The sequence below is a fragment of the Coturnix japonica genome, chromosome 3, assembly GCF_054131305.1.
Source record: "Coturnix japonica strain WE chromosome 3, WE-NBRP24, whole genome shotgun sequence".
Taxonomy (NCBI): Eukaryota; Metazoa; Chordata; class Aves; order Galliformes; family Phasianidae; genus Coturnix; species Coturnix japonica.
In genome coordinates, this window is record NC_140665.1 from 19,546,243 (window position 1) to 19,563,599 (window position 17,357).

At 34.5% G+C, this 17,357-nt stretch overlaps 1 protein-coding gene across 1 annotated transcript in view; it reads right to left on the bottom strand.

Moving 5' to 3' along the window:
- The window catches only part of USH2A (usherin), a 342,112-nt gene that overhangs the window by 275,591 nt on the left and 49,164 nt on the right, over positions 1 to 17,357 (bottom strand). The window contains exons 12-13 of the mRNA XM_085542932.1: positions 8,158 to 8,353; positions 4,319 to 4,960 (exon numbers count right to left, since the gene is read on the bottom strand). Coding sequence (XP_085399058.1) covers positions 4,319 to 4,960; positions 8,158 to 8,353 — 838 coding nt within the window. The remainder of the gene's footprint in view (positions 1 to 4,318; positions 4,961 to 8,157; positions 8,354 to 17,357) is intronic.

Below are 17,357 nucleotides of genomic sequence, written 5' to 3' on the forward strand. Positions count from 1 at the left end.
GGCTCTAGTGCATGTTGCTTCTGTCACAGCAGAAAGAAAAATTTCAAACAATCTGTATACTAACATTAAACAGCCTGGCCCTAATTTCTACCCTTATGTCATAATAGCCATACCACTGTAGAGGAGTAAAGACTTTGGTACAATGTTTTTATTACGATAATCTTCTACAGATACTCAGAAAGTCTAACCAAGTTTCCTGGTCTATTAAAAATTTGAAAGTAGCAATTAATAAATGATTTTTTTAAAGTAAAAGTGAGGATGAGAAAACAAGTCTCTACCTCTCATGATATTTATAGGTAAATTAATTACCACAATTAATGCATAGAAAAAGGTAAGAGAGGATAACAAATTCATACCGGTTGTCATAACTATTATTATTATTATTTACTTCCACCTTCTATCATTTGACAGGAAGGAGTAAGAAATAACTTAATGCAATCTTAATTTACAGCAAGGTTAGAAGGGCTCATAAAAGTTGCTTTATGGAGGATCCACTGTTGTATAAAAGAGCCAATTTCCAATTTTAAGGCAGCCTCTGCAAATCTCTACAAGATCTAAGTATATAGCTAGTATTACGCTTATTCTTTGTCAGATTTTTTTCCAATTCAACCATAACTGATCACATTTGTCAATCAAAGACACTTCAAAAGGAAGAATGAAAGTCATAGCAAAGTATTCATCTTCCTTTTTTAATCATAGTCATATTACTTCTTCTGCTGTATATCTCATGAGAAAGAAACACCTGAAAAATTACTTAGCACATTTACATGCTTATCAACTATGGCAGTAGCACTCATTTCTTAATCACAGTCTGTGCTGCAAAATGTAGTTAGCAACAGTGGCAACTTGGTCACTTCAAGAGAGGCAATTTGTACAGAAAGCATCACAAATTTAAACAACACAGGTCCAAGATATGTGATCTGCGTTAGATAGGATTTGCATGGAACAAATCCCAATTAGCATGGAGCCACAGATGTGGAATAAGGCAGGGCAAACCATTCACTCCTGTTTGGGATTTAGAAAGATCACATTTCTTCTACTGCAGTCTCAGACATCTCAAAAACAAGTTTGTAGATAAGGTAAAACTGCTTTTCTGTTGTTCAGTTCCCTGTTAGAATCATTTTTTACTCTCTTTTGAGCCACTAGTTGAAACACACATGCAAACATACAGAAATCTACCAAGAATTACTTTTGTGAGAATACAATGCAAGACAGCAGGTCATGAATACAGCAAAACAGATGCTGCACCTTGCTGAATGCTTTGGAAACAGTTTTGCAAAAAAGGAAATTCTCATAGTAAAATGATTTTGTGAAGTTATATTTGCTTTCAGTTTGTCTCTGACCACAACACTTCTTGCATTAAGATTTCAGTAACTTCTGGAAACCTCTCAGTTTTTGTTAAAGTATACAGAAGATGTGATACAATGAGGAATCCCTGCTTTTAAAGTTACTTTAAATAAGATTAACTGTACAAGAGATATAAATACACAAGAGCAGTTAAAATAAAATAAATAAATAAATAAATAAATAAATGAATAAATAAATATTTTTTTAATAAAAAAAAAAAAGGCAAAAGCTGTATTCCACTAAAAAGCTCAGGTCACAACATTAAAATGTCCCAACAGCCTAAAAAGTCCTCAGCATGCTTTAGATGCTTTAGGGATGCAAGTTTTCACTAATTACTGGGATGCTTTTAACTATATGTTGACTCTCTTTCTTATCACTGTTTTAAGGCAAATCCAAGGAAGTTTCCATACTTTCTTCCATACTTCTACAACTGAATACTGGTACTATCAAGAGAAGAATTTGCCATATCTAATTAAATAAATAAATTTCTCCATGTAGTTACATGTATATAATTTACATAATAGAAGGCTATTGCAAGTTCTTTATAAAACAAATGGGAGTCATTTTTTCAAGACTTCATACTTCTATGATGTGAATCATGTTGGACAAATTTGTACTTCTTCTATTTAGTTACACTTTTGCACTACTACATTTTACTGTTTGCTGTTGCATTTTATCTTTTTTCCAGTTGTGATTCACCAAGAGCTGCTGTGAATGACCCACTAGTATAATCTGAATTTCTACAAATTCTTGTTCTGTTTATCGTTTTGGTTTTTGTTGGTTTTTGTTGCCCATCTTTTTGCTTCTAGCTTGCTGCCAGCAGTAAACAATATTAATTCACCTCCGTGTCACAACTTCCCAGACACAATCAATCCTGCCTTATGTATAGTTCATTTGGAATACATAAACAAAGAATTTATATAAAATCTATATACAGTAAATCTCTAAATCAGCTCAGACTGAGATCAACATTTAAATGTTAGTGAAAATACCACAGTCCACTGAGATACAGTAAAAGTAGCAGTATTAAGGACTTAAACTTCCACCTAAATAAGAAAGCTCAATGTTCATCATGTTCACATTTGCACTTGTTTCCTAGCTATTTTAAATATGGTTGTTACAGCAAGTTTTTTCTTCTCTTTCTTTTCTTTTTAAACAAGAGCTGTTGTGGAAGTATTCCTTTGAGTGCCACGTAGGATTTTCCACAAACCAGTCTGTTCACACTATCAATTAAACCTCTTTAAACCATTTAGCTCTGCATAAACCCTGGCCTTTTTTTTTCAAGGACAAGGGCGGTCACTGACTCAGGAAGCCTTGACATCACTCCTCTGCTGATCTCTGATTAAGTGGCTGCTGTAGAGGGTTAGTAGGTCAAATAGCTCTGGAGGAAGAACTAAGAAAAACAGAACAGTGCCTTATTTATTAGTATATGTACCTAAAATACTTTAATTTAAAATATTTTCAAAAATACTTAATGGAGGTTAAGCAGCTTTTTTAACCTCTGTTCAAATTATTGAGTGGCATATTAAAATCAATGGAGCTATAACGTACCTTTTAATGTGACCTGCTGTTTTAATAAATTGCATATGTATTTAACATGAACTAAATCTGTTTAATATTATTACCTGTAGCTAATATTACCCATAGTTTTACCTTACCCAGCAACTATTTAAAACAAAAACATTAAGTTGTAACTGCAGAACTACCCACATATAATAAACATTCGGACTCTGTTTACAGTAATACAGTATGAAGCCTCGAATTGATGCTGTAGCATCAACTATTCACAGAGAGAAACTGCAAACATCCCTGCTTGAACCAGCACAGCCTCAATAGAACAAGGCAGGGAAGCATATTTGCCTCATGTATGAATTTCTGGCAGATTGAAAACCATGACAGAGCTAACAATGTACAAATATAGCCCAGAAGGCCAATGGTATCCGGGTTTGCACCAGAAGAGAGATGGCCAGGAAGGGAGAGGGAGGTGATTTTCCTACTCTACCTCACTTTATCCTTGTGAGATCTCATCTAGAGTATTGTATCCAAGCCTGAGTTGCCAGCCCAATAAAGATATGGAGCTATTGAAGCAGGTCAAGAAGTGGCAATGAAGGTTACAAGAGGGTTGGAGTACCTCTTCTACAAAGAAAAGTTGAGGGAGCTGGGCTGGATAAGAGAAGGCTCTGGGGAGACTTAATTACATCCTTCCACTACTTAAAGCGATCTTACAAGCAGGTGGCAGATTAACTTTTTATGTGACTTGATAGTGATAGGACAAGAGGGAATGATTTCAAACTAAGAGAAAGAGATTGAAATTAGACTTCAGAAGGAAATTTACTCAATGTGTGGCGAGGCCCTGGCACAGCTGCCCAGAGACGTGGATGCCCCATTCCTGAAGGCATTCAATGGCAGGCTGGATGAGGCCCTGGGCAGCCTGCTGTGTTGGGTGGCAGCCCTTACCATAGTAGGAGGTTGGAACTGGGTGGTCTTCAAGGTCCCTTCCTATTCAAGTTACTCTGTGATTCTATGGCTTGCCAGCAACATCTGAGTTCAACCAAAAATCTCTGTATCTGAATCCTGGAGGTCCTCTCTACCATGCTCAGGTTTATGCACAAAGTACCCTTTGGGAAAACCTTGCATTCTGCCTTTCTCTCTTTTTTTTTTTTTCCTTTTATTCTTTTTTTTTTTTTTTTTTTCTTTTTTTTTTTTTAAATGAAGATAGTTGCAGGTCATTAAACAACGGAAAATATACCTCTTACACTGACTTCTTTAGTGAATAGATCATAAAGTATTGGATAGATTTTGAGTATCAAAACAACATGTTTTGGACATATTTAAACTACAGTAATAACAAATTATACAGTCTCTAGCAATAGAATAAGTATTTAATACCAATGCTAATGCTTTGCAGGCACTATGACAGTATGTGACACAAACTGCCTACATCAGATAGATTTTCTTCCAATTTCCTTACCTGGTTTACACTCATTGCACCTTCTCCCCTGACGATGAGGCAGGCAAACACACTGTCCAGAAACATGGTCACAAACTGTTCCTGCTAATGTACCCTTAGCATCACAGTCACAACGCTGGCAACCAAGGAGGTTTCTCACGCTGAGGTTGTATGTGTGAAGCATGCACTGATTGCACTGAAGGCCAATTACACCAGCTTTGCAAGGACACTGTCCTGTTGATTTGTCACAAAGCAGAGAGCCATTTACTGTACCTGCCTTATCACAATCACATGGCAGACAAACAAAGGAATGATTTACTTGTATTCTGTGGTAGCCATCTAGGCATTCATTGCATTGTCTTCCTCCAATATTTGGTTTGCATGCACATTGCCCTGTCCTTGCGTCACACACAGTTCCAGAAAGCGACCCTGCAACGCTGCATTCACAAGCCTTACAGCCAGTTGCATCCAGCCCATAAAAGTTGTCCACGCAGGTGTCACAGAGAAGTCCTTTTACTTGTTCTTTACAATTGCACTGCCCAGTGAGAGGGTTGCAGAATTGGTTCGCTGAGCCGTGGCTGTTGCACCGACAAGGCTCACATCCGTCTTCATTAGAATATCTGAGAGCTTTAAAACCAAAATTGCAACTATCACACTTAGGACCTGGAAAGAGAAAAACGTGTTAACAAGCAAGAACAAAAGGGCTGCATAAATTACTTGAAGTGCAGTGGTATCTCCAAAACCTGTTTATTTTTCCAGCTCTTCCAGAATTAATGCATTTCTGTTGGTTTCTCAATACAATTTAAGATACTTCTACTAGAGATTCTTTGTAGTATTTGTAAGACAAAAAAAAAACTAAATCACTTTTGTTCCCAGGAAGAGCACCTGTTGCATGTTAAATGCTTATGTGAACCATTCTCCCTGCTATCTAGAAATGTGATATATAGGAAATTGCACTGGGTTCTCAATCAGTTCTGATAATAGATTTACAGACTACATTGAAGACGTTAAATATACTTAAGGAAAACACAGTGTTAATTACAATGATTTACTTAACACCATACTGCGGTTGTACAATGATTACATTTATGTTTGTGTTTATTGTTAGCTGAAAGCCAGCTGAAAAAAAAATTTTACTGTAAGCAGGAAATGTTTTCCATAATCCAAAATGAAATATTTTTATCTAAATGTATGATTTAGTTAACTCCTACGGTACATTCAGTTCTAAATTGTTTCCTTCACACTTCATCCTGCAGTTTTATTAGCTCTGTTTTCAAAGTCATTGCTTGCTTTATCTCTGCCCCAAGGGATAGCATTTGTATTTTAGTTTATAAAATGTACATTACAAGAAAGCAAACTAGATTATTATATGAAAAATGCAAATTCAGTTATGTATTTTCCCTTGCAGTGGGAAAATCCTTCACTGTGAAGCCATCACTTAATTTTTGCATTTAGAAAAAAAAACAAACAATACAGTCTTCTAGCAAGATATTATTACTTAAAAATAAAAAAAAAAAAAATACAAACATGCATTTAGTATATAATATCTACATAACAATAAAATATGGTAGGAAATACATTCTACATATGGATAAAAACTCAAAAACTCCAACAGAAGGCAAGTTCCTTTAGCAGTGATGAATGACTCACCTAAGGCATATCATTTAATTTCAATAAGGAAAATAAAAAAGGACCACTATTGCTGCAAATTTTAAAAATAACTGTATTGTTAACAAGAATTATGACTCATTTTGAACTATTAAAATTGGTCTACATGGATTCATATCATATCAGTTTTAAAAATATGTGCAGTGCTTATTTGAATATGCCATACATATTCCTGACAGGTAATCTATTCCTAACGATACTGAGGAAGGCCTACAGGGCATCACATTCAATGTTAACAAGTACAGGGGAGTTAGCACGCTTGGCATTTAATTCACATTCTTCTACCTTTTTATTCTAGATGAATGACCTACTTTAATAAAATTATTGGTGCTAATGTATTTTACTGGTGATAGAATCATTAGTAAGATTTAACAGTTGTGTTAACTCTAACAGTTCATGTTTCATAACACCATCACCCACAGTTGCATTTTTCTGTTATCGTGTTTGTTTAAATAGATAAAAGGGCAATAGACTGATTGCTCTAAAAAACAATTTACAAACCCAGAGAGGGAAGCTTTCTTTGTTAAAGTTTACTGCACATGTGCCTATACCTACAAGCCTACTTACAGTTGATTTGGAAAACAAAATGGGAATCATTCTGGAAAGAATTACGTCTTTATCCTGTTAACAGTCAAATATTTGTAACAAAAGACTCCTATCCAGAAAGCAGGGATTTAAGCATTTTGTGTGTGTGTGTTGTATTTTAGTGGAAATAAAAGTAAATATTGTTTCCACTAAAGAGAGAAAATATTTTAAATATGTAGGCAATGAAATACCTAAGAATGCAGGCATGTCTCGTGCGCTGAACTTCCACAGAGTTAAAAAGGTTCTCAGAGACACAGAGGAAGACCTACACTAAACATAAAATGTATGAAGAAATAATTAAGAACATCCTGAACTATGCACAGAAGAGGTCATAGAGGTTATTTTTGACTCTTAGCATCCTCTTTATCATATGGAAAGCATAGGTACGATATCCACAGAAAGAGGATAGAAATAGTTCGAATTTATGCTTGTTTGTTTTCCTTATTTGCTGTTGTTTTGTATTTCCTTTTGGAAATTCCAGCCACAATCAGAATAAAGAGATACAAAGAAATGTTCACAGTTTTGCAAATAAGTCACTTTTGATAAAGCAGTGATTTGTAAATTGATAGGAACCCGAACATTTGTAAAACGACCTACAACCATGGTTAATTATGAAAAGAGTACATTACTAATTGTGTTAATAATAAAGCAGCAAAAAAGAGTTATTTCTTCTCTTTCTTTCTTTTTCTTTTTTTTTTCTTTTTTTTTTTTTTCCCCCCGCTTGAGACATGTATAGCCTGAGACATGTACAGTTACCATGCAAGGCTCACTTTATCAGGAAATTCTCCTTGCATAATATTCCCATACATCAACATTTCAAAGTGTATTATATATACTGTGTATTTTGGGCACTTGATAAATTTTGTCCTTATGTGGCTGTGGCTCGCCTCAAATATGCTGGAAGTAATAAATTGCTATAATCAAATCTAATTTCTGAAAAATACCTGTGGGAGTAACAAACAAAAAAGCACGTCTTGTAAAAAAAATGATAAATAACACAGAAGGTAGCAGTTTATTATAATCAGCTTGGCATTGAATTACAAAATTAAAATTATGTGGCCCTTGATAACTAACCCTAGCTATGTACATGATCTGTGGAATTATGTTGACTTATTTTGCATTTCATAGGAACAGTTCAAAGAAATATAATAGAAAAAAATGGATAGATTTATCACAAAGGACCCCGTAGCACTGAATATTTTCAGGAAAAAAAAAAATCCATTTATTTTGCTATATTAGAAAAACTAGCATGGAAATGATTTGCTTAGAACTCATTAAGTATAAAACATTTTGAAAAAGTGTTAATTTCCTAAAAGAAACATCTATGCAGTAAGCAAATTAGATTATTTCTGTTCCTTATTAGTATGGAGCTATGTAAGCTATTGCAGCTATACCATAAAGAAACTTCTAAAGGGTTGATTAAACTGAACTTCAAGCTGTAGTTTCGTAGAATTATTAAATTGATAATTTTCCACCAGTTAATTTTATTCATTCTTAAAATCTACCTTCAACAAAGAAGTTTACTGCACTTTTCATTTAGAAATCAAATGTTTTCTACTTCCAGAGATAACAAGAAAAATGGCTCCAAACTCTTGCATTACACATACCAATAACATTTGCTTTGCACTTGCACTGGCCTGAATTTTGGTGACAGGTAATATCTCCATTGACTGTCCCAGAGGTATTACAGTTACAAGGACTGCAGCCATCAGGGTTTGACTGTTGTAGATTGTAGAATCCTTCCTGGCACTGATTGCATTGTCTGCCAGACACATGTCTCTTACAATTACACTGGCCTCCAATCTAGAAAGATACAAAATATTATAGAATGATGAACATATCTATTTTTAGATGACACACTCATTAGCTACAAGAATGGGAGTCAGGGAGGAGAAAACTTTAAATGGAACAGAAAAAAATAAGCCTGTGTAACACATACTTTTTTAACTTGTTCTGAGAAAAAAAATAAAGGAAAAAAAGAGAATCAATGTAATAATTCCTTTTTAACTGGAATTAAACAGAAGGAATAAAGGAACTGAGTAAACAGTGCAGCGCTATTTAACACCTTGACTTGAAAGACTAAATACAAAGAAGTTTTGTGTAAATGATGACTTCAATTGAAACCAACAGCAGTTTTTTGAATCAGTTGATACAATATATTGTATTACGTTAAAAGGTAAAGATACTCATTTATCATTATCTTCTTATTTCAGTGAAAATAGTAGCTAAATGAGAATAAAGGAAACTGAATGATTTCTTCTCTACTCCTATTTTACAAAAGGATGTAAACTAATGGCTCCGTATTTGAAACCCTCTCTCTGTTTTCGGGGTTCACCTGGGATCCTAGTACTCTATTTCAGTGCAGGGGTGGTCCTCTCCTGTTCCCTAAATGGACAGAATAACTACTTGGAAGGATCTGAGGCATCCTTTATTATGCCTGAGCTGTAAACTGGGAGATTTAAGGGAATCTGAAAAGCTAATTTCAAAACTCTGAAAACCTAAAAGAAACCAACTGCTACATTCATCACTTTCTCATATGATGGACAAACTTTCCACAAGGAACAGGTCATGGCAAAGAAACAGGGAAAAGAAGGCACCAGACAATACACAACAGAGATGACGGCAGGGAGTCAAACTAATAGACAAGTGTGAGTTTAGGCAAAATTAAATAGGATCAATATCCAAGGAACATTTAAAAAAATAAATAAATAAATAAAAGGAACACTTTAAATCAAAAGCCATTACAAAATAAGGAAAGAATTTTCAGATCTGAATGCAAAACTGAAAAGAGAGCAGGGCATGGACAGTGTTTGAGTGCTTCCTAGGAGAAAGAATGCACTAAAGTTGAAAAAGAATACTTTTCTTCACCTGTTTCACTTGTTTTAAATTAATATAAGCATGAAGAAATCAAATCTATCAATTTTTTGCAACAGAAAGGAAATCTGCTTTGTGTGTGTGTGTGTGTGTCACACTGTGACAGAAATTAAATACAAGCCATTCACATTTGCAATTCCTAGTACAACACCACAGTATTTGAGGCTGAGAAGCCTTTCATAAATTGGAGAGAATTCTTGATCAACTAACTACGAGTACAGGTTCCCCAGATTTCTTCACTGGTAATTTACATGCTATGTATAAATTGTATCATCGCTTGCCTAAGAATGTCACACTGTTCTCAATAAAAATGTAAGAAAAAGACAAAAGCTCTTTATGAAGGGGTTTTTGCTCATGGGCAACTAACTCAACATGACACATTAAACTGAATTCAAGCTTTTAAGAATCAAGCACTCCACAAACGTCATGATGCATAAATTACCCATTCCTTGCCTGTTTCCAATTTGCAACACCAGTGAGTTATACTTGCAAGTTTTGCAGCTGCCTGCACGATTACACATAGTTATACAGGGTTACATGTAGCCAACTACAGGACAGTAATTGGGATATGAGAAAGTCTGGGAAATCCTATTCTGTAGGTGAGTTCCATTTCTTGACCTTTCTTCAAAGAAAGCCTTCATTCTAAAATTCTATAAGAGTCATTTCAGCTTTGTATTCTGCAGGCTGTATCAGTGTCAGAGCATGACTCTTCTGCTTTTCTTTTCTGGAATGTCTGAATTTAGCAGTTAGTATAGCAGGGAATATCATATAGCATGTATCATAATAGTTAAGTAAATTAGGATTATATCTGCATCACACAAGAAAAAGAGATGATACTGTAAATTATTTAGGTGTAAAATGCTTTTTTCTTTCATAAAGTTGTCCAAATGACTAAAAGAAATGAGTTACCTCCTCTCCAGTTTAGCTTCAGGATAGACTGAAAGCATGTGTATTATGGGCAAGCTGGGTTAACGCTTTTAAATAGATACCAGACCAAAACCTGGTTAAACCGCTGTTTTTATTTTAAAACTATCAGCTAGGCAAGTTGAAACAAGATTTCTGTGGTGCTGGGGTGAAGCTACTCAGAATTTCCACTTGAAATAAATGGTTTAACCATGCTCTCCAGTATACAATTAAGTCCTTAGCTTTATTAACAAAAGATAAAATAGAGTAATTCAACATTAATTGGAAGTTTTCAATGCAAAAAACACTGAATGAATGCTACAGAGAAGCATGAGTTGCTACCACATCCTCTTAAAAAGATACTGTAGTCCAATAAAACCTCTTCTAAATGTTTTTATGGTAGATGTCCATTGATGTATCAGTCACATTTTCCAGCAAGAGGAATAGACTAAAAAGGTAAGAAAATGGTATTTTCTAAGCAAAAGGGAAGAAAACAGCATATACAAAAATGAAATGTTAAGAGAAGCCACTACAGTTGAAAGAAAACCAGCAACAAGGATTTTCAAGTTATTTTTTTTCAGATTGGATTTGATCTAGAAATTTAATTTATTTTCTGAGACCAATTCATTCATCTCTGAGCCAGAGAACTTTCAAGTGAAAAGCAACTCTGAGTTTACTCTGAGCAACTAAATGAAAGAAAAAAAATACCCTAATTTAATGAATAAGTATAAAAGAGTCATTTTGTATTAGTGATCACAGCATCCTCAGATTATGCACTTGCATCAGTATATAAAGATATTTTTGCTATCATTCAGTTTAAACACATAATCCATATCAAGAAAGACTTAATGATTCAAGAATCTACCCTGCTGAGGAAAGCATTAGAAGCAAAACTGAATCTTTTCAAAAGAGGAATTTAAATCACAAAAAGAAAAATTAACTAAAAAGATAATCATAACCAAATTTTAAAAACAAAAAGAAGAAATAAAAAAGGGAAAAAAGCACAGCTTCTTATGAGCAATATAGTTAGGGTACAAAAGAATAGTAGTATTTTTCAAAAGTCAGAAGAAAAAAAGGGAAGTCAGTAAAGAATAAAGAATAAGTATATTCAGATTGAACATCAGAAACTTTCCTATGTAAAAAAAGGGCAGAATCAGTAACAGATTGCCCAGAGATATTCAAGACTCGTGCAGATAAAAACATGACTGGTTGGACTCATTGTTGACAATAATCCTACTTGGAGTTGATGCAGATGACCAACTAATTTTTCCATCATTTTGCACAGCTCTTAGGGAAAATGCACACACAACAGAGAAGGCAAAAAAAGGAAAAGCATTTCAGAGCTGTTTACAATGTAAGGGCCATAACATTAGGAACAGTTTTCTGGACTGTTTTCAAACCGAAATGTCAGAAGGAAAAGATGTAAGCAAAATCCGATATGTTGAAAACTGACCTCAAAAAGTCAAGAGTTCTAAATGAACTCAATATAAAATTACTGAGTTATTAAATATTGATATCAACCTCGGTAAAAGAGGAATAAAATGATAACAGTTAAATTAATCTACTAAAATGGCTGTAAGAAAGCTTATGAGGGCTACAGACTCAGACGTTTCTCTTCAAATAGCAAATTAGTGGACATGAAATCACAGGTTTGATGTATTGGAAAAAAAGAAATTGTACATTTTTAGCAAAGATTAATCATGTCTCATGATTCTACCATATTTCTTTTTGTCAGTAACATCTGGAAATACTGCATATACTGAATCAAATGGAAGATCAAAAAGTCAGATTAACTTCTACATCAAGAATTGTAAACGTAACATCTGAGGTAAAGCAATGCTGACTACATACCTGTAATGATAATTCCAAAATTAGCTGTTATCACCCAAGAAAGAAGCTGATATTGCTCCTTGGTTCTCCCTAAAAATGCATCAAATCTCTGAGACAACTTAAAAAAGGTATGCTGGAATTATGAGTAAAACAACAGAATTATACGAAAAATGTTATTCTGTCACTAGAATCCATTGTGTGTTACATCTTCAATAATGTGTGTATCTCTGGTCACTCACCCTAAAATGAAAGTGTTAGATAGCAAAGTGAGTAAAACAAGCAAAGATATGAATGCAGAGAGACTAAAATAGACTTCTTGGTTCAGCAAGAGATGACTAAGATGCAGGGATAGATGTCTATTAAACCGTCAATAGAGAGAACACCTGAAGAAAGACACGTATAAAGAATGGAAAAGATCATGTTCTATACACAGTCCATGCACTGAAACATACACAGTTTGAAATGTATTTAGAAATGAGTTAAATGAACTCCATAGGTGAAGATCAAATATGACAACTCAGATGAAATTCCTGTCTCAGGTAGTCCCAAAACTATAAATTAATCATATTACTGATAAACAGCAGAGAGCATAATGTGCTAGGTCAAAGTCTCATTACAGTGCTTATAGCTGCATAAACCACAGTCTAAAAGTAACCAGATAGCAGCCTTTTCCTGATGCAACAAGTGAAACATACAGATCACAGAGTGCTAAGAGCAGAAAAAAAAAAACAAAAAAAAAAACCAATATTTTCAGCATACTTTAAAGTGTCAAGCTATTGTAGAGTATATCTTAATAGATCTGAAGATAGTTTTCTACGCAACAGATTAAAGCATGAGGAGAAAAGTTCACCAACGCTCTTCCTTAATACTGATTTCTAAGTGTCCAGGAGAAAAAGAATAAGCAGAAAGAGAACCTACAGCCAAGACAATATATACACACACACACAAAGAAAAATTTGAGATAGCTGTTTAAGTTCAGCTTTCAAAATACAAAGTAACTAATACGATTTTGTAATTTCAATATAACTTTGCTCTCTAAGCATGGCATTATAAGTGGATACGAATATCAGGCAGTGAAAACCTGGCACTCTAATGCATCCTATATTACACAGATTTTTATCCTACCACACATGTTTCAAATAGCTAGGTGAAGTTTCAGAGGAAAGAAAATGAAGAAACAAATCTTGTATTTCTCCGTAAAGACAGCAGCACTAAAACAATCCAGAAGCACTGTGAAATGCTTGGTAATAGATATGGTTAGAAAAAATGTATAAATGGGGATGTTTATAATGGTACAGAAATAGGTGTGCCACAGGCTATACATATACCACAAAAACCTACATCAAATCATGTAGAAGAAACCATTTCCATAACCACATCAGTATTAAACTGGCTTATGAAGCAAAACTGTTTTGATTTTATTTAATTTTTGTAATACCTGTAAAATCAGCTTACTCTAGAAACAAAAGTATCATTGATAATACTGGTAGCAATTAATATTTAAAGATTTTGTTAATCAGGATTTCACTGGTTGGGCACTGGAGATATAACTGAATTTTACCCTCTCCACAACCCCTCCGCAAATTCAAATGCTACCAGTCATTTAAACAGATAGATTTTAATTACACTGCTTATACAAGAGCATAAAGCAATCTGTTCTCCTGTTGCTTATGCCTGACAGGTCTGTCTGTCTCTGACCCTAGGAGTAAGAAGATGGAAATAACTTGTCTCTTAACACAGCCATCTTGGAACTAAACCACTTATAAAATATAATCTGTCTAGATTGCTCACTATGAAAATGAGTCCAGCACAACATTACTACCAAGTGGCGGTGTGTCTTGGGACCTCATAATTACAATTGTTATTTGATACAGAAAAATCACTGATGCTGAGGTAGCATATAATCCCTTGTGTCATTTATAATTTATGAATGAAATACACATTACTCCCATATCCTTGAATGTAAATGGTTATAAAAAGTATGCAAGCAATTTCCTCCTGCACAAATCACAGTTATAACATCATTGTCCTTAATCGGGAAGCAGACCACTTGAGATTTCTGACTTTTACATGCACCTAATAGTTCATGCAACTTTAGCTTGTAGTCATACAATTCCTGAACTGGGCGATATTTTAGTCTAACTCATCAATCTAGAATCACAAAATAAAATTAAAAAAAAAAACAAAACTGTCAAAGAATCCTCAATGTCCAGTTACTAAATCGATACAAGGACCAAAGTCACCAAGTGTGTAAACAGACAACAGGCAATATAATGCAAATAGTTGTCTCAATTATTGCTTACAGCACAAACAATTTTTCCAGAGCACTCATTTGGTAGATATTCAATGTGCCCATATCATGGAATTAGAAATATCTTTTGACTACTTAAGATTTGTTGTTCATATGTATTCATAAATGATAACATGGAATTCACTAAAAAAGAAATAACCAAAAAAAGAACAAAAAACCCACAGCTGATCCAAATCCTTCTGGAAATTAAAACCATCTCCTCTCTTTGGATATACCTCTAATTTCAAAAAACTTATCTTTGTTGTCTGTAACAGAGGAAACACACTACCCCCATATGTAAAGAGAAAATCTTTCCAGTTCTGGGGAAAACACCAAAAGATTTGATTTTTATTTAGTGAAGTCAATCACAACCTGGTGCTTAATATTTTACTGTAGTGAAACTTCCTGTTTTGTAGCCACGTGACCCAAAAAAAACCTTTTTGAGATTGGTATAGTCATGATTTGGAAGAATTACAGTATGGCTTGGGTTAGAAGGAATCTCAGAGATTCTCCAGTTCCAGTGGCCTTCCACTAGGATCAGGTTACTTAAAGCCCTGTCCAGCCTGGCCTTGAACACATCCAATCATCATTATCTACAGCTATCTACAGGTATCTACAGCTCCTCTGGAACATCTGTTACAGTAAATTCACCACCCTCATAGTTAAAAATTTCTTACTAAAATGTAATATTACCTATCATTTTTTAGAGTAAAACTACTCCTTGTCTAATAATTATACTATATTTGGCCCCATAGACATAAGCACAATCATTTCAATTATTTACCCTTGACCAACAGAGAGGAATGTTTCCTCCATCATCTGGAAATATCCTAATGTTCACATTTGCAGGTCCATATATACATTTAGTCCAGCACTACATTCTCTTTGTTCATCCCGCCATTACTTGTTTTGCAATTGATTGGTATTGATATCAAAATACTGCCCTCTTAATATAAATTCATACACTTCCCACTCCTTCTAACTCCAACACAAATCTGGCAAGGATGCCAGCACACAATAACAGTCTGCCATCTCAGGAAGTTGGAGGAGGGGAACAAGAAGGTTGAGAATTTATTTTCTGTTCATTTTCTTCATTTTAAGAAATGGAAACTGTAAGGTGTACTGGTTCACACAGATAGGTTAATAGTCTGACCACCAAATACCTGTGAGTATTCTCAGCATGTCAGCTTTGAAAACTGAAAATTGAATAAGCAGCAATAATGAAGTTCCTTTTTACTCCCCTACTCTCTCATCTTGTCATCACTTAAGATGACTTTCAAAAGTCAGTGGATTTCTATTACAATTGCTCAAAATGTAAAATGAAGTGCTTTCTCCTCCACCCACAACATTGCAGGCCAACTCCCCCAAATCATTTTACAAAATATCACAGAAAAGCAGCATTTCTATGGTATAAAACCATGCAGAAATTATTTGACAGAAAAGGATTCTTCTCCTTCAGCTTATTAAGCCCTTCCATAAAGGCAAATCCAAGACTCATACATACGAACAGTGTTTTATAACTTGATTCCTTGTGGTCTCAATTAGCTAGTATGAACACAAGCTGATCACTGACCCTAGGTGTAGTTTACATTTGCACCCTTTTTCACTCAGTTTATCTATTGACAGAAATGCCCTTAACAGCTGCTTTACCTGATGTTCTCTTATACATTTTAGTTTGTTTATTTATTTTCAATCACAATAAACTGGTTGAAAAACATGTAGGTGGAAAAAAGAAAACACAGTAATGCTCCAATTTGGGAACAAAGAAATTTTCAACTCCAAAAAAAACTAACAAAAAATCTGCCTTGGTTTAAGACGTGTATGCATACAGAAATAGCAGCTAAATTATCTACTGTGTTAAAATAAAATACATTCAAATTTGAGGGAAATGTACAAAGAAATTCCAAGTAGCAATATTTAGGGAGTATATTGAAAAGCAAAATCTGAAGCCTGTTCAACAGCAGACTTAGTTGCACTAGAATCCCATTTGAGCCTTCAGTGAAAGTAATAACTTATCATTTTGTTCATCTTCATGCTTTAAAATATGTTTTTCTTGCAATGAGACAATGTAGTCATCACACTGAGATGAGGCAATTAGGCATGTGCAATTCTGACCTGTATCCTCTGCAGTAAAGTACACCTTATCTGCACCAATAAATACATGATACATATTTATAAGCATAAATTAAATTAAAAAGCAGAAAAAAGAAACAAACAAAAAACACACTGAGTGAAGAAAGATGTCTAAATTTCACTGAATCCCGAATGGTATTTCCAAAAATCAAGTAAAAGTAATAGCATCACTTTCAGCTCTGCCCAGAAACAAATGTCCTGGAAAAGAATGCGTTTTTTTCATGCCATTATATATGGCGCATTATAACAGAATCATGAAAGGACTACAAATCGCTGTGCCTGATTGAATATGTAAGCATTTGTAGAGCAGTCTGGGTAAAAAACAGTGCAGGAAAATGAGTCAAGAACTGTGGTGTGAGGGCCAGAAGAAATTAATCTCTAGCTGTCTATACAGAACAAGAATGATCACATCAGCAGTATTCTGGCAGAATTTTCTCATGTGTGAATAGTTAGGGAGAATGAGAGAAGGCAGCCAATTCTTCTTTTGATCTCATAAAACTTAGGCACCTGAAATAATTCATTTGGACTTTCTGATGGTTTGAAATACTTTGTGCCAAAAGTTCACAATGAGGATGCAACCAATGCAAATCTTTGCTGCACTGATTAGATGCCAATAACCAGCACAGAAGTAGGCAAATTTTTATATGCTGTAGCAATTTTCTATTGTACCCACCAGCCTCAAGCAAGGATTTCTCTGCAGAAGAGCCTAATGCTCTGCTAGTGGATGTTCTGCAACACCACCCTTCTAAAATCCTCATTACTATCAACATTGTGACT